Raw genomic sequence first — 20,285 nt, 5'->3', positions numbered from 1 at the left:
AACCTACATGCTGTGATCACTAATAAGTGATTTTTTCTAATTTGCTATTCATCACTATCCCCTCCCAAAGTCTTTAAATCTCTATTTATCTCATCATTCCTGTTTCTCCCTCTCTCAGGGGATACATGTGCTTCTCAGAGGTCAACTACTACAGTTACACTCACTTCCATTCCCTTCTGCCAAACAAGACCTTCCTTTCCCAGTATCCCTACCCAATGCAGTATCTTCACTGTGACAGTGTCCCTTTTAAGACTATGGGTACTGGAACCAGCCCATCTAAGTTCAATCTTGACTCAGTTATCACTGTTACCAGCTACGTGGCTGTGAATAAATTAAATAAGCTTTCATTGCCTTAGTTTCCCCATCTTCACAATGGGCATGATAATAGTACCTACTTGATAGGGTTGTTCTTAGAATCAAATGTTACTGCACTTAAAGAACTTAGATGATTATCTGCCATTTAGTAACTGCTTGATAAATGTTAGTATCATTAATTTTATCACTGAACTTGTAGTCAGAGCAAAGCAGAGATGAATAAAGAACAATGGGAGAGTAATAAAAATGTGTAATATTTCTTAAAGAAAAAGGAAGAGGAGCTGACCAGGGATAAAATAAGAATTGACTGGCAGTAATGAGTGTTCACTTAATACTAATGATTGCCAATCCAGGAATCCCATGCCTAGTTTATACCCAAAATAAATGAAAACTTATCCACATTAAGCCATGTGCACAAATGTTCATAGAACCATTATTTATATCAGTCAAAAAGTGGAAACAACTCAAATGCCCATCAGCTTATGAGAGGATAAATAAAATGTAGTTTGTCCATACAATGGAAATTCTGTAACAAAAAGGCATGAAGTACTGATACATGCGATAATTATGGATGAATCTTGAAAACATGCTAAGTGAAAAAGCCAAAGGAGGGTAGGATCAAGGGTGGGAGGTGGGGATGGGTGGGGCAGCGGGGTAGTGGTGGGGAGAAAATGGAGACACCTGCCCTTGAACAACAATGAAAAGAAATGCCATCAATAAAAATAAAAGAAAAAATAAAAATGAAAATAAAGAAAAAAGCCAGTCACAAATGATCACATAAAGTATGATTCCATTTATATGAAATGTCCAGAATAGGCAAATGCATAGAGACAGAGACAATTAGTGGTTGTCTGGGATGGGATTACTAAGGTGAGGAGGTGGGCTTACTGGCAAAAGATTTTGGGGGGGGGGAGTGTTGAGAATGTTCTAAGATCGATTGTAGTAATGGTTATATATTACAGTGAATATAAAAAAAATTAGTTGTATACTTAAAACGGGTGACGTGCATGCTGTTTGAATTATATCTCAATAAAGCTGCTGCTGCCGCACCAAAAGAAAAAAGCAGCAGCAGCTAGGCAGAAGACCATGGCTTCAACATCCAATGCACTGTCCACAGGGCAGATTTTGTAGCATATAATTTTAGTTTCTTTACTATTTACAACTGATTTGTTGAAACATTTAGTCTCATTGTCCTATATAATTTCATGCTTAAGTATTGAGATTGCTGACTTGTTCCATCATTTTTCCACTATGCCCATCTGACAGTTGATCACTTTAAGAAGATACCATTCTGGTACCTAATTCCCTGAATTTTAAGGCTCTTTCTGGATCTAAGTATCTTGTGGTATCTGTTGTGACTTTCTGACAAAGAAGAGAATAGAGTACTAATTAGGCAGACATTAATTTGAGAAAACCTTGGCTTTTAAGGTTACTTTCAAAAAGACTTAGTGCTGAAGCATTTGAAAAACAAATAAACAAACAAACAAAAAAACCCCAAAAGAACCCTGCTCCAAAGGTGGGAGGGGGACCTGCCTTTTGTTAGGGGAAAAAGGCTTAATGTGCTCCCACAATGACTGAGACCATTTGCTTTTCGGAGAACTTGTCACTTTTACCAAATCATACCCTGTTCCCTGAACCTTTGATTAGTCATGTGTACATGCAGAACTGATTTCAGTGCTTGTCGACGAGTCTTGCACAACATCATCAAAGGTTTATTATCTCTAGGGACTGAGAACACTTACAGCATGCAGGAAGAGATTTCTGTGATCTACTTTAAAACAAAAAGAGGCATTAATGATTAACTCATAATATTCATCAATTTTTAAAAATAAGTCTTCATATACTGTATCCTCTCTCTTTCTCACACACACATACACACACACACAATTTGCTCAAGGGTTTGAGCAAAATAAGTGTAAATAGGTCTCTCTGGATGAGTACTGAAAACATCACTGGAATACTGGCATTCTGCCTTTTTAATCACCTAACACATGGGACCTGATAGATCCACATTCTTCAACACCCACTGACAAAGAATTATATTGTTCACTTTTTGGAAAAGCATTAGCATACAAAAAAGGAATATTAATTACAATGTACTTCTGTGTCAATGGCTTTCCAATAAGTTATCAAGCTCTATAAGAAGGAATAAAATGACCTAGTACATGCTACAGGAACTTGTAAGTAAATATTATACTTGAGAATCTCTTTTAAAACACATACTTAAATAAATGTCGATAAAAGTAAGCAGTTTGGAAGACAGTTTTGCATTTATGACTTAAAGATGCTAATTCTATCTCTGTGTTAAGAATGAATACTCTAAAAACTAAATAATTCTTCCCAAAACCCATTTTAATTTTCTTAAAGAATTAAGAGAGACAAGGAATGTTTTTCTCTAGAGAAAAATGTTATTTATTAATTCCTCTTGGATCTATTTTTAAGGAATTTGGTTATGAGACTGGGGAGTAACTTCTCAGGGAACACTTGACATGGAAAACTTGGTACAACATTCCATCCAAATGTATTTTTTAATTACTTAATCTGCAAATAAAATTATAATAACCCCCCCAAAAAAAACAATAAAGCAGAACTTGCTTTTAGCCAAATTTTTTTCTCAAAAGACACTGTGCAGCCTCTGTAAAAAAGTCATGAGAGTCTCATATAGCAAACAGGAGAGAGTCTGCTCCCATCCAAAGCACTGTGCAATATCAATTTACCCAGTAAAAGAACTTCTGAAAGTGCATTCTGGTGTTTGTATGATTCCCATTTTGGCATGTTAATCTTATTTCAGAGAATGACACTATTCATTCTGTGTAAAAACTGGGAATCATTTCTCCCCTCTCTCAGGTCTGATGGTACCTTCTCTGTCTCTCAGTGCCAGGTGCTGACTATACATGGAGTTTAAGGGAGAGATCTTCTAAACTGACTCACTTTCAGAGGTTATGACCATTAGACTTGCTACCTGATTTCCCACAATTGAACAGTGAATGATTTTAAGCCCTTGGGACTTAGGCTAGTGTTGTTCTCAGGCCTGCCAAATGATTAGTTAGAAAGATTTAAAGTCTTTGAAAGACACTGCACATTGTAATTATCACAATGTCCTTGCATGCTTTACACACTCCAGCTATAGGTTTGGGAGCTTCCCTACTGAGAACAGTCCTGTCATTTCAAAAGTCAGACTATTCTTACTTTCCAATAAAAAAGAAAAGAAAAACAAAAACTCATTCATGAATGTGGCCAATTGCAGCAATAGTGACGATAGGTGATTTTTTGCAGCATTGGGTAGCCAGACTCCAGAAGGCATGATTTCCACAAGCATCTTGAGGTTAAGTCAATGTAAGTAGTTAGAACAAGATTTGGGGCTCTTCACTGGAATCATTAGCAAAATTTTGAGAAGAGAGAAGGAAGTGTATTAGAAACATATGATGGAAAGAAAATTCCTGGAACCTGGTACCCAAATGGACCCAAAGTAGAAGTGAAAGATAAAAGTTAATAATAATAATAATAATAATAATAATAATAAACAAATTTGTTTTTTAAAAGTTCTATAATAATTAGCAAGTGACTAGAACTTCTCCAAGTAGTTATAAAGATGACAGGAAAAGGGAAGAGGACATGTGGGTTCTGGGCAGAGAACAGGCTGTGCTTGGCTGTTCTGTGTAGTAAGTTAAATGCTCAGGGAGGCACATTCCCCTTCTCAGGTCAGCAGGGTACCATTTAGTACATTACTGCTGAAGTACTCTGCTGACCTGAATGAATTAATGCAGCTTCTAATGGTGCTTAACTTGCCAGCACTGAGAGCTGAGGCACCAGAAGTGATAAATATTCTATTAGTCCTTTCTATTTAATAAACCAAACATCCAAAAATTCCAGTGAAAGGAAGTTCCTTTAAAGTGAAAGAACTGAGTTGCGACAGGAATATTCAGGTGACAATTTTAATCAGCAGTTTCCCTTCCAGCTTGTAGATGGCCCAACGAGTGTAAGCTCATCATTCCAGTTGACTGCATGCAGTCAAGCATGCAGTCCCACGTGGTCAGCTCTTAGGTTACATGCCATCTGCAGTATCTTTAAGGGAATCTGCTAACTTGGAGTAATAAATATAGGCTCCCAAAAGACTAAGTCCTAGACAAAATGTTTGCCTCTGTGCCTCCCATCCTTCCTCTTCCCTTCCCATTCCTTGGTCTTCCTTTTCTCAAGTATGTCAAAAAGTGTTCTCATTAGCAGAGTTTCAGAATGTAGGCCAGGGCAGAGTTGAGAAGACAGCACAGTCAGGACTCCAGCACAGGCTCTTACTATCTGTGAGGATTGGAGCAAGGCATTTTGCTGTGATCTCAGTCTTCATATGTTGAAATGGGAATAACATCAAGGCTGTTCCAAGTGGTAAAAAAAATAATGCACACAAAAAGTTTAGCTTATTCTAACTATAGTTTTATAGGTTCTCTCTTCAAAAAGTAGCATCATTTAAATAGGTGATAAGTGGGTAAGTCAATTATCAATAGGGCTTCACTGTTTACGACTGTGGCATCAGAAGAAGAGATATTTGGGGTAAGATTCTTGCTGATATCTCAAACATCACATATAGACAGTCAATAGCCAACTCTAGCTATCAGTGAGATTCTTCTAGACACAAGACACAAAATCACAGCCTAAAAAATCAATATTTTAAAACTTTAAAAGCTTTCCTCCCAAAACATAGTTAAGCAATACAGTCAAATCTGTTAATAGCTCATTTCTTTCTGCCTCACCCATGCATTCTACTCATTTTATCATCAGATATCCAGGTACAAAGAATTCTTCAACCCTAACCTTCCTCTATACCACTCCTTAAAAATTGCTTAAAGGGGAAATATAACCCTAACATTTATTCCTTCAGCAACATGGAGAGAGAAGTGTACATTCTATGCTTTCTAATATTTCCAATAAAGGAAAAGTTTTAGGAAAATCTGAATCAATAATTTTTGAGAGTATAGTCTCAATACACTTTTATATTTACATATACATATTTAATATTGTAAGTCATATAGTCAAGACTACAAAAGTAGGATTCCTTAAAATAAAAAAAAAACTAAAACATTAGTAAAAACTTGCAAAACCAGATAAGGTAAAATGTTGTCACACACAATATTTGTTACCTGGGATAATACCAGAAAAGGTTGTTATAATAATTATTCTTTAAGCGGGACTCTCACTAACAGTATTGTCAACTGAATTTACAAAAAATTCTCCAAGAAATGTCTGGTTCTACAAGGAGGTTGACTGAAGTTCTAATCTGGCATGTTCTACATTTTTGATCGAGTGGTTTTCTTCTTCTTTTTCTAGGCAATGCATCAGAAGCATCACCCTCATGCGTGAAAACTGATGTTCATGTGTCAACTAATAGAGAAGCTCTATCCTGTCCTCACAGTCCCACCACAATGCCTGTCTGAAACTGATGAACAAAGTCTCACCATGCTGGAGGGCAGTGAGAGTAAGCCAAGATGTACAAGTAATCCAGGAGAGCAGTCACACTCAGTCTTTTGGCAGACCAACTGTTGGTGAAAAAAGCATAGAAGTTTTGATGCCTAGTATATGGATTCAACCTTTGATTTTATCAATGTACCTGCCACATTGGAAGAACTGAGTGAGTTAGGGCACACTGCCTTGGAGAAGATGTCTCAGGTCCTACCACATTAATGGTACACAGCATTCATAAACAGACATTTTAAAACTTGGCACATAGTAAGTACTCAATAAATTCTTTTGAATTTATTAGAAGTAAAAGTTGGGACATTCTGCAAACAGAACTTTGACCTTTATGCCTATATCCAACACCACATTCCACTAGGCTACACAATCTGTGAAGACAGTTCCTCATGCATAAGAGGGGGCTGTGCCTCTATTGTTGTTCTTCTTTTGAATAAATCATATCATCATAAGCCTTCATGCAATACACTGATAATTTGGGGGAAAGTGCCCTTTGAGGCTTGAATTATCTGAATAATGAACAAATCTCCACGTCTAATTGAACTCAGCCTGAGCATGGGCTCCAACGCAAAACAAACTTGGGAAAGCATTTCCAGTAGAACTCAGGCAGGCCAGATGTTCTGGAAGCAGAATGCGGTCATTATGCACATGCCAGCTCCTCCTCACTCCACCCCAGGCCAAGACCCTTTCAGCAGCACGAGGCCTGGCTAACATACGACTCTGGCTGCATCATCGTGTGGCATCCCAGGACCCACTGGAACACTTCAGCAATTTTCTACAAGCTCCACTGACAGGGACAACTAATCTGAAGCCAAAGAAACACACAGGGGGGAGGGCACGTTCATTGTGAGATAACACCTTGGTCCGCATTACCTAACTGATCTTGGGGTGGGTGAACCACAGGCAATTTACTACTTTTGGTTAAACCATACCTACACTTCATTGGTTATAGAATGAGCACAAGTTAGACAGAAACATCATATAAATCGTAAAGTACAACGTGACATAGCCTAGAAGTGTGGCGAATGGTGGTACCAATATTTTATTGCATTTTGGCAGTTTGAAGTGGTGTATATGTGTATGAGTGGGTGTGCACGTGTCTGTCTGCCTGTATTTGGAAGGACAGAAAAGCTCATAGGATGGATCATTGTCCTCCCTAAGGCCCATCCTGACATAATCACTGCACCCTCACACCCAGGAATTCATCCAGAAGAAGCAGCTCCTTTTAAACAAAATGTACCCTGGGAAAGACCAGAAAGTAATTTAAACCTTTGAATGCACTACTTGGCTTTTATGAAAAGGCTTCTTTCCCCTTAATTACAGGAATGCTCATTTTCTTGAGGGAATTAAATGTATAATCTTGCAACATAGAGTACTTCCATGGAGAAAAGGTCTAGGTGGGATAAAGTAGTAAAGATTTCAGAAAACCAGGGAAGAGCATACTCGCGTGAGCCTGACAGTAGCACTCCAGTTAAGGAAAGACACATCAGAAATACAATAAGAGGCTTCCAGTGACACATTTCACTCTCTCTAGATTTTGTGTGGGTTTGTTAATAATTTCTCTATCCTGAGATGGACGTAAAAAGTTGCTAATGCCTCCTCTAAAGTAATCATTCCAGAAATAGCTATCTATCTATCTATCTATCTAATCTATCATCTATCATCTACCAGATACTTGGATAAACGAAATGTGGGATCATTTTATTCCTAGCGAAATACAAAGAGGGGTTTGGCTTATAATGTAATACATTCCTTGCCATGTGAATGCAGTGAGAAAGTCCGTATCTGTGCTGGAGCCACCGTGTTAGAACACATGGCTGTGCTTCAGCAAATGTCAAGCTTAAAAACAGAAGTAGACGTACTAGATAGGGCTGGCCAATTACACTGTGATCTCAAAACACCCGTGATTTATTTGTTGCTATTAGCTAACCAGCTCCTCTGCATTTGATCTGTGTATTTATCCGTCCTAAGTATTAGGCAAGCATGTATTGTTCTACTATGGAAACTCGGCCTTGGCTTTTTACATGAGAATACAATAAAATAACTTGAATTGTGATTACTTTTTTAAATAAATCCTGCAACTGGAATTGAATTTCACACTGCATTTCAACTTTGAAAGGAACATATATCTGAAACTAATACAAAAAGTGCACAATTTCCCATATTCAAGTTAATGTTTAGCAACAGAAAAGAATAACTTCTGTTTATCTCTGAAAACAGCTTTCTTCATCTAAACAAATGACTAGAATAAGACTGAGAAAAGCCTGTTTTGGTTTCTTAAACACACACACATATTCCAATTTCCTTTTGCACAATGACTTTTATGCAAATGTTTCCCACACAATCTCCTGACCTCTTTTACCATCACACTGGGACAATGACAGTCCCATAATTGCAATGGTACATATCTGGGATATTTGATTTTACATTGCAAAGCTGGACTCAGGCCTATTGAAACAAAAATCCTTGTGATTCTTTGTTAATTCCAAACTGATCAGGTTATTATTTCCTACTAGAAAAAAATTGGCAAAAAAATGTAGGTAAGGCAAATTATTCCATTTTTTTATTCCCTCAACACATACTTTTGCCAACGTGGCTCCTTGCGGTCTCTTCTTTGACCCACCCCCACACCTGAATTTCAGTTTTTAACCCAGATTCTTTTATCCATAACATGGATAATGAGAAAACTCCAAAAATATTCCTTGGGGGAATGTTACACTAAAAGTTACCTAGGAGCCAATCTCACATGTGTTCCTCTGCTCACCATGGAGACAAGAGACTCACTGACTGCTCTCAGAGAATTTGAAACCCAAATAAGACAACAGCATTATGGAATTCAGACACACTATTCTGCTTCACTTCTAGCAGATGAAGGAAGAAAAAGAGCTGGGACAAATCAGCTTTTGACTTTGCGCCATTAAAGCTGTGAACACTTCCCTTAAAATAAAGATTGTATCCTACGAGCAGTGGATGTGCAGGGGTTGAAAGTCCTGCAGGGGACAGTCAATGTCCCATCAGCTGGCTGGGAGAGTCTTGGCTATTCTGAGCCAAGAACAAGCAGAGCTGTAAATCAGAAATATCACCCAAGTCTTATATGTTTCTTCTTGCTTTGAATGTGTACTGCAAAGTTTTTTCATTATATGTTTTTACTGAACTTTTTTTAAAAAAGTTCGGGATCATTTAAAGGGGAGACCAAATTGCAATGCATTTTAAAGGGGTTTCTTGAAAACATTCTCCCGTTTATTCATTAGTCCATTGTTCTTCCTGTAAATATTTATTGAAGACTCATTAGACAAATACCAACTGACAAAAATTTATAGAGGATGCAAAGGCGTGAAATAAGAAGAATATAATCAAATCTAAAAAAGTGGTTAGCTGGAAACCCTATTTTTGCATTAGACACAGACATGCATATGGCTACAAATACATACTCATTTTACCTTGCAAAACCAACTGGAGCTGTCTACGCATTTAGTATTAACCTCATTTTAAATACATTGAAAGAGAAGATTAAGGGTAAGCTTCAGTTTCATTTTATTGTTTTAATGCCCCATACCAATTCTGCTTCATCATGAAAATTTCTGGAGGAAAATCAAAATAGCACTTCAGAAAATTTTGCTTGAAGCACTGAGTAAGATTTTCTTAAGAAAATTCCTTTTTGAAAAAAAAATTCTCAGGGAAGTATACTGCCAAAAAATCAATACAGCTTTGCTTGTTTTTGTAGCCATCGTTAGCAATAGACATAAAGGTATTCTTTTTTTTTTTAAGTCCATATGGAAAGATCATCAACGCATTGTGCCTCTGGGTTCTTTGCCAAAATACCATAACCCACAAGCCTTCTACCTTAAACATAAAAGGAAAGGTGTTGTTCTGGTCAAATAAAGAAATAATTTTTACTAGCATACGTCTAATGTTAAGGCTGCCTAAATCCTGCCAAATACATTAAAACAACATCTGTAAAACAGATTTTCATTAAATTGATCAGTTTAAAGTTAAGCAGCTAGGCAGATGATGGTTTTAAGCTCACCCTTAACCTTTAACCTTTAACCTTCTTAAACTGGAATGAGGACACATACTTCTTTTAGGTAATACAGCAAGAGGTAGTCTATTCAAATGAAACTGACACATGACCGCATTTGAAGTGTGAATCAGTGCATTGTCAATAACAAGAAAAGCTGAGTTCTCACAGCTCTGCATTTGTCTTATAACTGCTACTTGTCACTCTCCCTTAAAGACTGAATAATTCCCCCCAAAAGTGATGTAAATTAATCTCATAATGAAAATGAATTTTATATAGGAGTACTGTCTAATCATTAACTCAGAAATTATTTTAAGTCCAATTTTAATATTTTTGCCAAATTACAAACCATTTTTTTCCAGGCCCAAGCCAATTTGTTAGGTTCTCATTTAAAAGCAATTAATGTTACTTGTGAAGCAATTTCATTTTGCTCACACAAGCCAACCAAGGTTGCTAAATCCTCATTACCACACCATTTTTTGTAATTCAGTTTAGAAATAGTCTCCTCAACATGCTGCTTCTCGGGGGGACTCTTATTGTTACTAACAGAAATAAAGAGTGCTCTTTGAAGGGTAATGTAGTTTAATTGACCAATACCAAGTTGCCATAGCTCAACTATTTCTTTGTTCAATCTTCTTTTAATTCAAGGTACGTTTGTTCAAACTTTATTTTTGTTTGATGACTACATTATGAGGGACTTTGGGTGTTTAAGAGATATGCAAATAAAGAAGAGTTGGGGAAAACATTTTTTATATGACATAACATTTTTAAGGTAAGAGGATATATATACCCTTGGGTTCAGGAATCTAAAGTTCTTTCTGCTTTAAAACCTCCTTTATAAACAAGGCTTTATCTCGTTGGGTTGTTATCCATTCAAAGACAATATCCAACTCTCTCTGCAAAGGAACGTCCAGACTAACTCTGGCACCCAGCAAATAGCTCTGCAGACAGTGAGGGTGGTCAATCCATACTCACGGAATGAATAGATAAACTTAATACACACATGGACACACATGTCTAAATAATTACCAAACAATTAGATTAAATAACCTTTCCTGAGAAAATAAACAGTAACACCCAACCTGTCTTGAGCTTCCTACATGAGATTAATAAAACAGAAAATTTTATACCTTTAAATTTTCTCTTCACAACATGTTAAAGTGTTAGAGGATCTGCTCAGCCCATGAATATTCTATCTAGCCCCCAGAAATGAGATCTATTATTTATACAAACTTAACATTTGGGTTTTTTTTCTCCTAGGAATTCTAAAATTTTTAACAGGTCAGGTATCAGGAAAAGAAGTTGATAATTGAACAATTGTCAACTGTTACTATAAAACCTATGAACTGTAATACAATTAATTCATTAGATTATATTTTCAATACGATCAGTTTAGAAGCTTTCCATCTCACATTAAGGCCTGAACTCTCCTCAAACTATGTAACCCAAATCTAATGCTTTCATTATTGATCCGCCAAGCACCAAGATCACAGGAACAACGTTACAAATTCTCCCACCACATCTTCAGGATTTTATGCTCAGTATATCAGTCTAGAATTTGAACTTTAAGAAACAACCTAAATAAACAGTACCAGGCCAAACCAAATAAATTATTCCTGCACGTGCTCCAGACAGCCACAATCTGCTCTTCTTGCCATGTGTTTATAGTTTGAAATAGTATTAGAAGAGCCATAGGTGTTATAATCACTGGTTGACTACTGAAAGTATAGTTATCACTGATTTCTAGTATAAATCAATAGATAACACTTGCAAAATGGATTTTGTAATCATATTTAGAGTTTGTTACAATGACAAATGGTTTGCAATACTTTCTGAATTTTAATGTCCTCTAGGCAAAAGAAGTTTTTAATAAGTTACCAAGTTATTGATCATAGAAATTAATCTGTTACATGAGTACATGAACCAAGAAAACCAAGCCAGACCAGTAAACCAACTGCCAAAAATAAATTAACCAGTAATCAGGGTTTAGGAAAAGTCAAGACAAGTTGTATAATCAAGGTGTTCATCACTTGCACATATTCATTACTCCTGCAAGTTTTTTTTTACCAGCAGAGATAAAAAGTATATTTGCCATTGAAAGAATGTTTTTAATCCTTGCCACACCCATTGGGAGATAAAAACATTACTATCTGGGAAAAGTCGTGCAAAATAACAATGAAGTTAAAATTTTCAAATGATAAAAAAAAAAATTTCAACTGATGCTAAGGGAGAAAGTGTGTGTGTTTACTTAATACTGCTAGGAACTCAAAAAAAAAAAAAAAAGAGAAAATGCACACATGGAGTTTGGATTGTCCTTGTTTGTCACCAAATAAAAGATGATGTATTCACAAGGTACCACTATTTTTGTCTCCTGCTCCCTGTAACCATTAATACGTAGCCATTAGCAGTATATTACACTAAAAAAATCAGTGAACAACAGAGGTCCAAAAGTATTGCTTTACATATGACAATGCTCAGAAAAGTTAATTTATTTGGGGGAAACCAGAATTAATCAATGCCAGTGAGACAGGTGTAAAAAGGATATATGGCTATTCTTTCAAATTATCCTGTTACCTAGATTTCAGCATAACACGTAGTAATGTTTAGCAGACACTGTGTACACCTTGCCCCTTTTTTGTTTTTTCTTAAGTTGCAGATTTGTGCTCCAAGCTCTGAAATAGTTAATTCCCTTCCTTCCTCTGTGCCAAGGGAAAGGGATATCACTCTTACCTTGTAGAGCTTCAGGGCAGCCTCGTGCCTGTGATTGGTGGTATGCAAGCGTAACTTATCCACACTGTTGGTGTAGTAGTCACAGGCGTTACACTTCAGGTGGACAGGGTTGCCAATGGCGATGCACTTCAGCCTCCACTCGTTGCTTTTGCCCCCTTCTTTAATGTGAGCCACCAGCTGGTACTTCTGCATGTGTTTGTCAGTCTTGCAATGGAGCTGGAAGTTGGCTTTGAGCTGAGTGTTGTAGTTACAGAGCTTGCACTGGTAGATATCTCCAATTACAGCCCTCCACTCCTCTTCAGGGAGAGCGCGTTCGCTGCTCACATGCAGGCTCAGGGCCTCCAGGCTGTCAGAGGTGAATTTGTTGCACACAGCACACTGGAATAGCTTCAGTGCTGGGTCACTGATATAAGGTGACAGCTCTCCTGCAGTAAGGAGGGACAGGTCATCACCCATTAGCTGACCACTGGCAAGCCGGATTTCAGGCGGCAGCTCATTATTTACTACAGGAAGAAAAAAATTAAAAGGAAAAATAGACACTAGAAAACACAGCACACACAAAGGAATCTGTAAAATAAAGTCTTGACCAGAAATGTGCTTTCTCTAAGAGCTTAAACCATAAAAAGCTTTAATAGGATTGAATCAAGATCAATTACAATCATCCCTTTCAACTTCTAAATGCCCTCATCAGATAGCTTTAATTACTCCTACTGGGCATGATGTCATTCTGAAATTTGTATTTTCGAGGGCGGAGAGGTGATCAATACCATAACAGAACAGTCATGTGCTTGCAATTTAAGAGCCTAGATAAACTTACATAAGCATTAATTGTTATTTCACAATTTGTCTTAAAGCTTGATGAGATTTGGCTAAGACTGTAGGCGTGCCTATAATCTCCTGCCAAATACCTGGGATAAGGTAACGGTATTACTGTTAGTTTAATTATCTTCAATCACAGACATGAAAATAGTTTTCACAAATATTTCATTAAAAATAATGGTCTACCTTTTAGAAGCTCAAGTTTGATATTTTAGGGAATAACTGCCAAAACTGAAGCTATAAACCTGGCAAGGTGTATAACTAATGATTACAGGCAACTCACACATGTGTGTTTGCTAATCAAGCTATTGAATGAAGACTAAGTTTGCTAACTCCTGTCAGGCTGCCCTGAAGCCCTTAACTGCTTCCTCTATGGAGTTCATTCAGATTTGAATTGAAGCCCAAATGTTTAGATTATCAGCTTAAAGAGGAAGTCCCTTCCAGTAAACTGTACCCTGTTTGTCTGCACTCACCAATTCACCTGGGAGCACCGCACCAAGTCAGACTGTGCTGAGAAGCTAACAGGAGTGTAGAAAAACAGTAATTACTAACCGAGTCCAGGTGCCAAGGCAGCCGCCGTGGCCGGGTCCAGCTGAAAGGGGCTGATCATTAGCTGGGGGTCAGCAGGGTTCTCCAGCTTCATCCCAGTCAGGCCTATGTTCTGGGCCAGGTAGTACTGGTAGAGCTCTGCCTCCGCAGGGGCCAGGCCCAGGTGCAGGTTATGCTGAATCTGCTTCATATTCTGCTGCAAAAGCATCATATTATGCATGTGCTTTTCGCTGGTCATATGAATCCGGAGGTTCCTCGCAACGTTGGTCTCGTAGTCACAAACCTCACACCGCCAGGTGGGTTTCTGCTTAGGTTTAGACGGAGACGGGGTTCCACAGCCACTGAGGCTGGTGTTGGGGGCGGGGGTGGAGTGGCCAAACACCTGATCGCCATTGCCATTTTGGAGATTCTGAACATTGTTCAGGTGCTTGTCGGACTGCATATGAATACTGAGGTTGCCTTTGGTAGTGGTGGAGTAGTTACAAACCTCACAACGGAAGGGTTTATAGCCACACGTGTAGCTCTCACCCCGGGCGAGCCTGGGGTGAGGCTGTCCAGTCTTACAATAAACACAGGAGCCACCGGGCTCGGGGTGCTTCTCCTTCATGTGGGCCTCCAAGGTCTGCTGGTATTTGTAGTGCCAGTTACATTTGGGACACTTGAGGGTTTTGCATGAGTTCCTTGAGTGCATCATAGTCATGTGACCACCCAGAGACCTCGAAGACCCCAAAACCGTGTCACACTTTGGACACTCGATGCCACTGCCAGGTGAGCCGTCTCCTCCAGGGCCCGGGGTGCCGGGAGCACTGGGGGCGAAGCCATGCTGGTGAGGAGGAGCTGCACAGTCCTCGTCCCCCCGGCCTGTCTCACTGGGGGGAGCAGCCATGAGGCTGTCTTTGATGGCACCAGCTTCTGCGAAGTCCTTGCTACCGAGGCCGTAGGCAGGAGCCACACTGCCACTGGCTCTGACGGCAGCAGCCTGCTGCTTCTTTTCCACATCGTCGGAAACTGTTCCAGGGGAGGACGTGGTACCCTTTTCAATAAATTTTAGCACACTGGATGATAGAGGAGAAATGCTTTGGTTTAAGAGAGGGAAATCTTTGTTACCAATACTATCAGTGAGTTCGCCTAGTACTTCCTCGTCATCAAGTTCATTGGAGTAGACATCCTCCTCGTCCTCATCTCCCGCGTCCGGGGGCTCACTCTTGACAGGGCATGGCCCGTCGGGGTGCACAGCGGTGCTCTCTTTCAGCCTTTCACAGTTGTTCTCTTGGTCTTTGCTCTCTGACATCTTGCTCGACTCAGTCGATGGGTGGCTGAGGGAGACAGAGGTAATCGGGGTGTTCACGACTAAACTAGACAGCCCCCCCAGGGTCACTTCAGCCTTTGGCATTGGGTTCATCCCCAGCGGCTGCTCTGCAGAGCTCGATGTGCCCGAGCTGCCTTTCAGGAAGGCAAAGCCAGCCGGCAGGGAGTCACCATTTTCAACATGAAAAGCGCTCCATAAACCACGGAAGGTTGGGTCGGGTCCTATGAGGTTTGTAGTAGAAAAATGGGGATAAACAGAAGTGGATTTTTTTGGTTCCAGAAAGCTTATAAGAGGTTCTTTGTCTTTGCCAATCCCCTGTATTATGGCGGAGATGCATTTATTACTGAGGAGCTTCTGCTCCTCGTCATTGAGGGTCATCCGATGATCGTGCACAGCATGGGTTACAAACGACCTGATATAACCGAAAGACAACTTGCACAAGAAACACATTAAAACAGGTTTCCTTTTCCCATCGCTAACACAACCATCGAATTTGGACAAGTCCACATTGTTGGGGACATCTTTGGACACACAGGAGTTTTTGGCTGAGCCATCACTGGTTAGATAGTCTTTCTCTCGCTTGTGTCGGAGATCATAGACACGGAAACTGTGCAACACAGGACCAACTCCTGCTAATGCTGAGGTATTTGGGAAAGCCTGATCGGCTGTAAATGGTTTCCCGAGGGATGAAGCAATGTGAAAAGTGTTGATGATCTGTGGGTAGAAAGACAGAGGTGCAGAAGCGGCCTGATCACCCTTCTCTCCAGCGGATGCCAGGGAGTCCAGGAACATCGCTGTGGAGAAGAGTTTCCTGTTTGCCCCCGTCTGTGCATTCTGCCCACTTTCTTTGGAGTCCTCAATTATATATGCTGACCCATCAGGCTGGTAAACGATTTCCCCAGTGAGATTCTCCACGTCACTGTCCTCTAACTCACTGACTTCGCTCTCGTCGTCCTTCAGGGCAGGCAGGCGGGCGTTCGGGCAGTGGTGTTCCATGTATTTCTGTAAACTGGGAAAAGAAGTGGCACATTCGTTGCAGGGTATCTCCTTGGCTGAGGTGACCTGAGTGGCAGCGGCATGCTCGATGCCGAAACCCAGCAAGACTTCACTTTTGCGTTCCTCCGTTTTCAGGTTGTCATCTGCGGAGCTGTTTTCCCTGTCAGGCTCCATCCCTGCAACTTTCTCTGGCACCTCATTATCAAGTTGTGTCGCTGCACAAAGCTTTGATGTGCTCTGCCCATTTTCCTGCCTTGAGATAGGAGGGGAGTCACAGGTTTCCATGGCAATTGCTACATGGGGATCTCATTTCATCCAGCCTGTCAGGGACCTGGATAAAAAATAAGGTGAGAGAAGGCATTTTTATTAAATAATGATACAGCTCACTAATAGCCCATCACTAATTTACAGCAGCTGTAAACTTGACTATCTAAAAAGGTGAGGGGAAAAACAAAACCAGCACACCTATCTGTCACAGGCAGACTGTGTGTAAATGGAGCAAAATAATGTAGATAGCTATCACAGGCATGGCTGACATCCTAGGTATTTTTGAAATTGCTATGAGCATTCATCACAAATCTAAAATTCATATCAGAAATCTCTATCTTTTTAATTCCTGTTTTCTGAAAACACATATAACATATGTAAAGGCTTTAAAACCCCTTGACCATAATGGAAATGGCTTTCACATACGAGGGCAGGGATAAAAGAACAATGCAAATAACTTGTAATTTTTAATATTTACCTTTTACTTTATCAGACACTGCCTAGAAGGGGGGCGGGGAGGAGTGGGGAAGGGAGACCAACCATAAAGGAACCTTAAAATTAGAAATATTACAGTCATAGGCAGCACAGACCACACTCTTCTCCAGTTTTCATTTTGCCAGTAAATCAGCTTACTACAAATCTTCCTTGTGAAAAAGCTCTCAGCAGGTATCTGGCTGGCCCTGATTAAGCACCAATCACAATTCTTCCCCACACTTCAGTCACTTCAGTGGGCAACAGAACAGAAATTAATATTTACTGCAACCAGTCCTATCATCCTAGGGGACAATTGCGTTCACTCCATTTTTTTTTCACTGCAATACATAATGAACACCATTTCAAACACCATTTTGATGTTATCAATCCTGGTGAGTTGCCCATCTCTCAACCACTGCCTCAATCAGCATCTCCTCTGGCTTAACAAATCATACGCAAGAACTACTGATGAAAATCCTTCAATCTTTTTTTTTAATTTAATTTTTAAAAAGTTTTTTTTGCAACCAAGCATCTTAGACCATAAACTCCCTGTGTTGAGAACAAGGTACACTCTCTGAAAGCCATCTCACGTTCTAGCAGCAGGGTCAGGCACCAGGGGACAGTTGAGCATGTACTGGTAAAAATGTGTTCCCCTTCTGTGCGTGAGTGTGTATGTGTGCGTGTGCCTGCAGCCCTCAGCTACTGTAATAGCAGCTTGATTACAACTTAAGCTTCTCCGAGTCCCTGCAGATCTCTCAGTTTGCAGAATGATGGCACTGTACACAACCACTGAGTGGCCTGAAACTTTCGTGTTTATTTTCAGCCTAGAACATAGGCTCTGTCTCGATTTTATGAAACAGGTAAGCAACCTCTCAAGTCTCACAATATGAGGGACTTGTAACTTCAAAGCAACTAGCCCCTTAATGTAAAAATATCAACATTTCAAGTAGGCTGATAACTTTTGATATAAGGAAGCTTGATGTTGCCATATTCTATTATATATTTTATTGGGTAGGAAAGAGATGCAGTGTCTCACCCTGGATGCCCTTACGTTTATTTCATAGACTTCAACAGTGGCAGGGAGCTAAGAAGAAAACAAAACTCCGGGCTCACCCATATTACTAAGCATTTTAGAAATTCCTTACGAAATGTTTTTATAGAAGAAAAACCTCACTGAAGGTCACTGGCATATTAAGTATGAGGAATAACTTCTTAATACTCCCTTGACTGTAATCAAATTTAATCTTGTCAACTAAATCAGAGAGGAAGTGATCAGTGTACAATACATCAAAAGATCTGCAGAGATTAAAAATGAAATCAAAATTCGTTGTGGTATCTGCCATGGTTAAAATGACATTCTAATTGCTCACGAATCAAACATCACAAAGCTTTAGTGTATAATTTTAATCATTGATAAGCTCCAGGTTAATTATCTTCATGGCATTCATTCAGCTTTTAAAACTCTCTGAAATTATCTGATAACCATGAGCATGAAAACCTAATGATTTTCTAATTAGTCCACAAACATAATGTTTACCTTTGCATTCACCAAATTGGCACAAACAATGTATATATATGGAGGGCAGCCAAAATGCCCAAAGCATAATCTCCTGATAGACTGAAGGAAGTGAGGAAGGCAGTGATAATAGACTAGAGATTTGGAGTGAGAGCAAGCTGGTCAGTTAAATTAAGTTAATGATCCTGAATTAAAATGTGAAGTTCCGGCACCCAGGGTGTTTTTTTTTTTTTTTCTTTCCTATGATCAGATAACTTAGTCAGATTTGTGGAAGATGATTCACCTTAACTACAAAAGTGAGAGAAGTTTCCAAACACTTTTCAGCTTTGTAAAGGAGTTTCTGAGCTTTTATTATTATTTAAATTCTGTTTTGCTTCTACCCCTTCCACAGTTCTCAGCCCACAAAAAATACTTGCTAGAATTATTACACACATGCTGAGTACACCTCAGAGAGAGGTCTGTAATATGTAGTTAATGACTTTGGCTGGATGCTGAATGGGCTCTGCAATGTATCATCTCGATATTACTCTGTATGGAGTAGAGCCTATCTGTTTATTTTACCAGAAGTAACTTCCAAAAATGTGACAAAATGGTTGCCATGTAAAAGAAATTATGAAAACTACACTAAAGAATCCATCACAGGCCAAAGCAAAATGGTAGGATATATTTTGTTAGACTATTCCCACATAATTTTATACAAATTGCCTATCAATTTCTTCTCAATAAGGTACACATTAATCAGAAGCTAAGTCAAATATATGTCTTCTGTACAAATTTACATTTCTTTACAAAAGCAACAATGACAAACCTATCTGAATTGATAGTAATATATTGCCTGATTTGTTTTAATTCATAGGTATTGACTATTACCATGACAATGTTCACCGGTATATTTTGATGAAATCATTTTAGTTTGTAGACTTAAAAAATTATTTAGATCAATATGTACAGTGACAGTGTTCATATATTTTACATATTGATATGATGCTAAGTGACATCACCATCATTGGTGTCAGAGAAGATTTTTTTTCCTTTATCAATGGGACCCATTTAGGAAATTTGCACTAAACTTTTATAAGTCCCAGTAAAAAGACCACAAAGAACCATTTAACTTGAACCACAGAATTCATTCCAAAATGAGTATATAACAAGTAAACTCACTTCTAAAAGTTGCTTCACCATTTAATCTGATTTCTACTTGGTCTTCACCAATATCTATTTTCAATTGCCAAATATTCTATCTATAAAAATCTCCAAAGTCCTCGAGAAATTCCAAATTTAAAAAATGATATAATTTTAATGCTAAATTCAGAACAATACATACCTGCTGGTCTGCTTAGAATATGAGTACACATTTTTGGGGTATTCTCAGTAGTTCACGTAATTCATGTAAATCCCTTTTTCAGAACTAATACACAACATGCAGAAAAGAACTTTCATTGCTCATTCTGCCTCGCTTTCCTCCTGCTGCCTACACTCTGCTCTGCCAAATGACCAAACCCACCTACAAGCAGCCCAGCTAATGAAAGGGGTACTTTCTGAACAATAGAAGAATTCCTTTGCATTCAGAAAGCAGAGTTCCCATTAGAACCCAAAATCAGACAGGCCAGTTTTACCTCTTTTCTTTTTTAATAATCCTGCAAGTCTATTTATTGACATCTATTACACGAAATACCTCTGTTTTATAATTGAGATTGTCCCAGCCCTCCTCTCCAGTCCAGTGAGACAGTGTTTGTGAAATGATTAAAAAGAACGTGATCTGATCAAGGGGACAGAATAATGGGAAAGGAATGCTAGGTTAGCCTCTGCAAAGTGCTGGGAAAAAAGAC

At 39.0% G+C, this 20,285-nt stretch overlaps 1 protein-coding gene across 2 annotated transcripts in view; it reads right to left on the bottom strand.

Moving 5' to 3' along the window:
- ZFHX4 (zinc finger homeobox 4) overlaps positions 1–20,285 on the bottom strand; it is a 181,266-nt gene that overhangs the window by 141,470 nt on the left and 19,511 nt on the right. Inside the window, exons 2-3 of one of the 2 annotated variants that reach the window (XM_024578293.3) lie at positions 13,898–16,530; positions 12,527–13,029 (exon numbers count right to left, since the gene is read on the bottom strand). In XM_024578293.3, coding sequence (XP_024434061.1) covers positions 12,527–13,029; positions 13,898–16,484 — 3,090 coding nt within the window. In that variant the 5' untranslated portion in view covers positions 16,485–16,530. The remainder of the gene's footprint in view (positions 1–12,526; positions 13,030–13,897; positions 16,531–20,285) is intronic. The other variant, XM_024578294.3, reaches the window with a different exon arrangement.

The sequence above is a fragment of the Desmodus rotundus genome, chromosome 8, assembly GCF_022682495.2.
Source record: "Desmodus rotundus isolate HL8 chromosome 8, HLdesRot8A.1, whole genome shotgun sequence".
NCBI lineage: Eukaryota > Metazoa > Chordata > Mammalia > Chiroptera > Phyllostomidae > Desmodus > Desmodus rotundus.
Note: the sequence above shows the minus strand (reverse complement) of the source record. Positions and strands in the feature narration are given on the sequence as shown.